This window comes from Chiloscyllium punctatum, chromosome 27 (assembly GCF_047496795.1).
Source record: "Chiloscyllium punctatum isolate Juve2018m chromosome 27, sChiPun1.3, whole genome shotgun sequence".
In the NCBI taxonomy this organism is placed as follows: domain Eukaryota; kingdom Metazoa; phylum Chordata; class Chondrichthyes; order Orectolobiformes; family Hemiscylliidae; genus Chiloscyllium; species Chiloscyllium punctatum.
The window spans coordinates 29703871-29711290 of NC_092765.1; the positions used below are offsets into that span (position 1 = coordinate 29703871).

The 7420-nt window shown below is 40.5% G+C and overlaps 1 protein-coding gene across 2 annotated transcripts in view; it reads right to left on the reverse strand.

Moving 5' to 3' along the window:
- Positions 1 to 7177, reverse strand: part of LOC140453612 (bone morphogenetic protein 7-like) — a 94050-nt gene extending 86873 nt beyond the window's left edge. For both annotated transcript variants that reach the window (XM_072548456.1, XM_072548455.1), the window contains exon 1: positions 6497 to 7177. In XM_072548456.1, coding sequence (XP_072404557.1) covers positions 6497 to 6887 — 391 coding nt within the window. In that variant the 5' untranslated portion in view covers positions 6888 to 7177. The remainder of the gene's footprint in view (positions 1 to 6496) is intronic.
- Between the last annotated feature and the right edge of the window lie 243 nt (positions 7178 to 7420).

Consider the following 7420-nt stretch of genomic DNA (forward strand, 5'->3'; position numbering starts at 1 on the left):
GGGTTGGAATGCTTCCTTTGATTTGGGCAGGGGCATAGTGTCTGCCACAACCTCCCTCGGCTGGGCAGAGGTGGGTTCCCTTCCGTGGTTAGTCTTCCAACTAAGCGCATCTGCACTTAGATCACTTTTGCTCATTGGTATCTGGTCTGGAATGAAGTAAGTTCAGTGACACATTGAGTTTCTGTTGTTTCAAGCTCATGGATATTCAGAAATAGCTGCGAGGGTTGTTGTCTATAACCACTTCAAACTCTCCAATGATCAGAATATCTCTGAACTTTTATTCAAGTCTCAAACTGGAGTCATTCTGCATATTTCTCTCACTTGGCTTTTGGCTCCAACTGGTGTAAATGATAACCACCTTTTTTGCTCTTGACTCTGTGACAGTACTCCTCTTAGGCCAAGGAAGCTAACAGGGGTTGCCAGTATGAAAGGGAATTGATAATGCAACAAGTTTCTGTTTGAGGGTTATGAAAGGAATCTTCTCATGCCAGGGTCCAACTCCCTGTTATGGCCATGGAGTATCACACTGTGTATATCTTTTCCCACCGGTTCCTTCAACATTCTTTGATTTCCACAGCAAGTTGTGGGGAAGGCAACAGTGCATATACTTGCATTATCTCCTATAGTAAATAGCCAGAGCAAGAAACCCAGGCAGCTCCCTCTCTGTCTGGGCAGAGGCCACTTCTACTCTTCTAAACTGAATGCAATGCACCCAGGGCCAATTCAATACCGCTTGGATTGTGCCATTGTCAGGTGTAGTGCCTTCCCGAGTAATGAGGTCCTGCAGAACCATATCGTTATTGCAGTCACTTCTCTTTGACTTTCAAATTAAACCATATCCATTGGCTAAGATGTATCTAGTGTTTCAAAGGTCTCCTCAAATGTTGACAGGAGCTAAGTATAATGTTGAGATAAACAGAGGGCCTGAAAATTAAAGGTGCTAAGAGCTTTTCCATTACACACATGAAGATGGTAGAGGCACTATAGAGCCTAAATGGCATTCTTGTGCATTCATAAAGTCACCAGTGCCCATTTGGGATGTTGTGTTTTCCTTGTCTGGTTCAACGAAGGATAGTGGATTATAATGATGGGCCAGGTCAATGCTGCAGAAATATGTAGCACCTTTGAGAATTTATAATACATTGTCAAAGATGCTCACCCTCAACCTAGAATTCAGAGTCTTTGCATTGAATACCCAGTAGTTGATATAGATTCTCAGTTTTCCATCTTTCATCTTCATGAAGACTACAGGGGACATGCACAGGTTTAATGACTCTCCCTGATTAACTGAGATTTTTGAAGGTGTTCAGTTACCATATCCTTAATTATAGACTCCGATAATTTTGCCATCACAGATGTTAGGTTAACTGCTCTGTAATTCCTTGTTTTCCCTCTGTTACCCTTCTTAAAGAGCAGAGTGATAAGAGTACGACTCCTGAATCTAGGGAATTCTGATAGATTTTGGTTAGGGCATTGCTCTCCTAACTCCTTTAACACCTGTGGATGGAAACCATTAGATCCTGGGAATTTGTCAGTTCCACTAATTCCCCCACTTTCGATGATTTACTGAAGCTAATTTTATTTAGAACCTGTCCCTGATCCTGCGTTAATTTTTTTAGCACTTTCAGCAAGCTACCCTCCTTTGCTGCTGTCAATATTGAAGAAAAACAGTTGTTCAGAATGTCTGCCATTTCCCCATTGTCAGTGACAGTATCCCAATTCTCAGCCTTCAATGGACCACTAATACTATTAACTAGCTGCCTTTGCTTATTATCTATAAAGTAATGATAATGAGGAAATAAGTAGAGTTAGGAAATACATATTTCTAGAACTAATTATTTCACATGTAAAATATTAAAAGAAATTGATGAAGAAATTGCAGCTACTTAGTCAGAATTTTCTGACTGAAGTTTTCGTTGACTAAACTCTATGGTCAGGTCTGACTGATTGAACTGAATTTTCTGAGCAGGTCACCAGCATTGTCGAGAGGCAACTCTCTCTATGAATATTGGTTATAAGAACATCTGGAAGATATCTGATGAGGTATCATACAAGAGAGTAGTGGAAATTTGGAATTTGCTCTCTCAGACTTGTGTAGATGCAGAGATCATTTAAATTTCCAAGATGGAGATCAACAGGTTATTTAGGTAAGATATCAAGGGATATGGAAAAAAGATGGACAAATGGAGTTAAGGGACAGCTTAGTTGAGATTGACTGGAATGGCAGAAGGGGCTGGGCAGCTTATTGCTGTACTTATGGTCCTTTAAAACCTCCTGACTTAGTTATTCAAATTCTCTCTAGACAAGTGTCCCTCATCTTCCATTAGCTTCAGCTCTATCATTCTGCTGCCAGTATCCTATCTTGTATCAATTCTCTTCAGTCATCACATCTGGGCTGACCTACACTGGTTCTCAAATCCCCAAAACATCAAATTTACAATTCTCATTCTTGTGTGGACATCACTTTGGCCTTCCTTTCTTAACTCTGTAACCTCGAACAGAACTACAATCCTCTAAGAACTCTGAATTCCTCCAACATTGGCTTCTTGGCTCCTGTAAATTTCCATACCCCACCATTAGCTGGTATTCCTTCAGGCCTTAAGCTTTGACATTTCCTCGTATTATGTCTTTCAATCCCACTTTTTAAAAAATGCTTCCTTAATAGACACCTCTTTTAGCATAGTTTTAGTTACCCTTCTACGCCTCCTCCTTTAACTGGTAAGGACATTTTGTCTGATTATACTACTGCAATGTTTTCCTACATTAAAGGTACAATATCAATTCAAGTTATTGGTTTAACATTTCTATCAAGATAATGATGATGAGACTAATTAGGCTAGCAAATATTTTCACATCAATGGCACAGTAATTTCAGACAGGACAGTTATAAGGTTAAACACTAAAATCACAAAAGTGTTATCTGAATTGTGCCTGTCTTTAATTTTACAAAAAGAGTCCTTGATTCACTATTAAATTCAGTTGAATGGCATGAAGTTGTCGTATTGTCAAGTAGATATGAACTAAAACTTGAAATATTGTAATTTCATTTTTTTTAACTGATGTGCTAACTGTCAGTTAATGCTGGTTGAATTGACTAGTTCTGAAAATTAGCTTTTACAAATCCAAAGATTCTGGTTTTAATTGAAAATTTTAAAAGTGAGGGTTTTAATTAATTCTTCCTCTTTTCCTTTCTGTCTCAATCCAATCTTTCTTTCCCTCTCTAGTTCTCTTCTTGTACCTGAAGTGACAATCAATTCACTGACTTTAACCTACACTTCCATCTCAGACCACTCAATGTTCATTTCACAATTCTCCAATCAAGTTGGTTCAGGAAATGCAGTTGCTTTCCTCCTTCTCTTATAGAACCAGATTTGTTTCCTCTCACTGTAGTGCTATTAGCTTGCACTTCCAAAAAGCTGTCGCACAAAAAAGCTTTCGAAACAGTTAAGATGCAAAGGAAAAATATAACTAAAGGCAGATGCCATCAGGTGCCCTGTGACAGCAAAGTATGGCCCATCGATGTGTACATAATGCTTATTTTAAAGTTATAAAGGTGGGGAAGTGAAAGAACTTAAAGCTGTCTTTGAAATTGAATCTACTTTGGGGCAAATACAGTTCATGCTTTAGAATTTCAGTGTTTCCTGAAATGTTAAAAGAAAGCAATAATCAGGTTAAGTATACATTTTGTTTAATGAATTTAAAGAGACTATAAATTCTTTCCATGTTCTTACACAAAGAAATACATAGGGTTGAATCTTATAGGGGCCTGAAGATGTGGCTAGGGCAAGAAATCTGGCAGAATTGCCCAAGAAGTCCAAAGCCCATCTTAACATCAGGGGCAACTTGGTGCACTTTTCAACTGCGTTTTGGACATCTTGACATGATTCTCTTGAGGCAGCAGTGAGTTATTTATCAAGGACAATTACTGCTTATTCACAACCTTATTAGCTGTAAAATTCATCTCATTAATATGCATTCACTGCGAGTAATTTAGATGTTGACAATTCCTGACATGGAATTCAGAGTGGGCTCCTGGTGACTTCAACTTGCTCCTTGCTCCAAAGACCTCCATATTTGATACTGGGCACCAACATGGCATGCTTCATAGGCACTGGCACATGCACATCACATTCATTGACATTTGACGTTGGCATCAGATGTGCCAGCTAAGAATCCTCAATACGCATCTGAACCACTTATAATATGCTTCTGCACGCCAATGTTGCTTCTTGGGCTGAAACGACAGCCATCATTGTAAAACTGCTGCAGGGACACTCTGTGCTCAAGCACACACATCGAAATCATTGACTGGACCATGCTGCATTTCTGAGCTATTCGGTGACTTACTTATTTTGAGCCTACCTGGATGGTCATAGAATCCTTGCCTTGCCTTTTTGAGCCTTGCCTTTCAAGCAGAGATACCAGGCTCTCAGTTTTGCTGAATGGCCTGGTCATTTAGTGCAGATTTATAGGAAGGAACCTTGTTATGGTTGTTCTAAGTCAAGGGGGATAGTTTTCACTCAGGGGGTCCTGGTACAGTAGGTCAGGGGCAGCCTCCACTAGCTTGCAGGTGGACAGTCAGCTGTTCAGGGTAGTCAGAGACAACATCCTTTCCTTATAAGGCAAGAAGAGCTGAATGTCAGGCAGGTCACCACCCACTCGACTCTTTCTGCCGTACTGTGGGCTGTTTTCTGCCTGGAATGAGAAGGAGGCAGATATTAAGGCAGATGAAAGCAGGTGGCACAGCTGTTATGTTTGGTGCAGGTGTCCTGAGTGAGTATACAGGGTTCCTGGCATTGGGGGATTAGGGTGGGTGATAGTGAGTGAGGGAAGATGTTGCAGGCAATAGTGATGGTGATAGAGCGTGAGGATTGATGGGAAATAGTTACAGTAGCAAAGATAGAGTGAGTGTGAGGCATCAGACAGCAGACGGACAAGAACATTGATCCTCTTCCTACATGTCTGGGCATTCCTTCAAGGAGAGGAGATTGCACTGGCCTGTGCTGACAACCTTGGACCAGGCCAGCTTGCTACAGCTCCACTACTACTCCTGGGAGAAGAGGATGCTCTGCAACTGCACAGCCCTGTCCAGCAAGACCTCCTGGTCCCTGCTCACAAAGGAAGGTGACAATTCCCCTCTCTGCCAAGACTGGGGCAAATATCAGGAATCATGCAGGATAACTCTGGACTGACCATATTTGACTGGGTGCATACTGGATCATCAAAGATGGCGCCGATGCCAGGAATGCTGGTCCATTCTGGGATAATCCACCAATGGTGAGTTCTCCTGAGTACAGCGAATGGTCGAATGGTGCTAGAATCAGATGGGGTAGGCAGCATGGGGGTGGGGTGGCTCGTTAATGAGGTGTGTATTCAGTAAGATGTAGCGAGAAAATGTACTAAGCCTCATAGAGAGAAACCCTCCATGAAACTTGACAAAACTGGCAGCTAAAAAATGCAAGATTCAACCAATGGAAATTACAGGAATAGGCTATGTGCCACACATTCATACTTCATGGTTAGGCAAGTGTTAAGTTATGCCTGGATTTTATCATGTGTTGACAAAACCACAATCATTCCAATCCCCAGCCTAAGTTAATTACAGGTATTCTGTAACTCCCACAAATGTTTCTTAAATTGGTGGTGAACTCCATTGGATTCTGAAGAAAACAAATCTAATCTTGTATTAATCCAACATTTATAAACTGATGTTATATTGTCACTGTATTAGGAATTGTGGGAAAGAACCTACCCTTGGTATATAACTATGTGATTCCCCTACAGCACACTTAAGGTCACCTGGATGTTTATTCCATGAAGGAATATGTGCAACTTCCAAAATAGAAACTGCAGTAATAAACATTTTCTAATCTAATAAAATAGGAATGACAAATTCTTATAAAATGATTTCTTTTTCAAAAAGAACATAAAAAGCCAGCTACCCAGTTACAGTTAACAACTTAAAATGTACACATTGTTAAAAGGAAACTAACACAATACTCTTTAGGACCACTATTGACCTTTATTTCACAATCTTTTACCATATCCAAAGCCAAATGTGAGAATCCATCTGAAGTTAGCAGATACATGTGTGCTTGATGACATTGTACAGATGGAAGCATTGAGTTGGGTGCCAGCGGTACACCAGTGCCGATACAACATTGCACAGCAGACATTTTTTTACTCCGCATTGAATGAATTCAGAAAATCCTCACAAGGACAATAGATCTGTGCCACACTGCACTATTGTTAAGTTTGCAGTTAAACTGAAGCCGCTGTTAAACTGAAGTATTATGAGATTACTTCTACCAACTGGCATTATGTTTTCTAAAATGTAAAACACCAAATTGACTTCATGCTATGAATTGCACACCAATGAGAAGTCAAAGTCTTCAGCTTATAGCAACTGTTGGCAGGAGACCATGCCAGCATTCGACTCATTAAAGACGTGGACTATACACGTGTAATACGCAAGACTTTTTCTTTTCAAACTTACCTACATTGACAAAGCTCATAATGGTATCTGCTTGACTGAGGAAGGTCTCCTCAAGAGGTCTCCGAGTGCTCTGGAACACATGAAAAGGCAATGAAGCTCCTTGCCACTTGTCTGACTCTTCATTGGCCATGGTGCGATAAAGGTCCAGCATGAAAACTGGAGCGGACGATGAGCGTTTGACAGAGAGCAAAGGTTTGGGACGCCGAGGTAAACCCAAAATAGACAAGATCTCTTTTTGCATTTCTCGCCTCTCCCTGCTGTTTAGTCTCCGATGGATAAAGCTTGAATGAGACCGCTGCTTCATCAAGCTGCCATTGACCAAGTCCAGAAACAGTCCCAAAAAGCAGATCAGAAGAAAAACTGTCTTGTCACCCCTCCGCATTCCAGCCATAACCAATACTTTTGTTTCTTTCAATTGATTTTTTTTTGTTATTGATGGAAAACGTCAGTTCTTTGAACAGTGTCAAAAATTCCTCCAAAATGCTTCACTAGCATGTAATGAGATATTAGTATTCCTTAGATGAATTGTATCTGCCGCAATTAAAATACAGACATCGAAAGGGGAGAAAGAATTGCAAGAAACTTTTTTAAAAGTGCTGCAAATTTATTACAGCTTTTTGTCAATCATGGTTAAAACAGTTCCTTGAACTTTAAATCCCTTCAGAAAATATGACAGTTGAATTCGGTTGCAGACTTACACTTTCAGCTCCTGAGCCTCCAGAGTCTGTATTTATCGAGTCTCAAGCTGCTGAAATGACTCAGGCTGATTCCCCAGGGTTTGCTACTATCTGACTGGTTTGGCTGTTGTTGGATGATAGGTACAACCTCAGGCCATTCAAACACCACAGCATCCGCATACTCCAGACTTGAGCCATACCATCTATATATAGACTAATCACAGCACATTCACAGAATCTTGAGGTT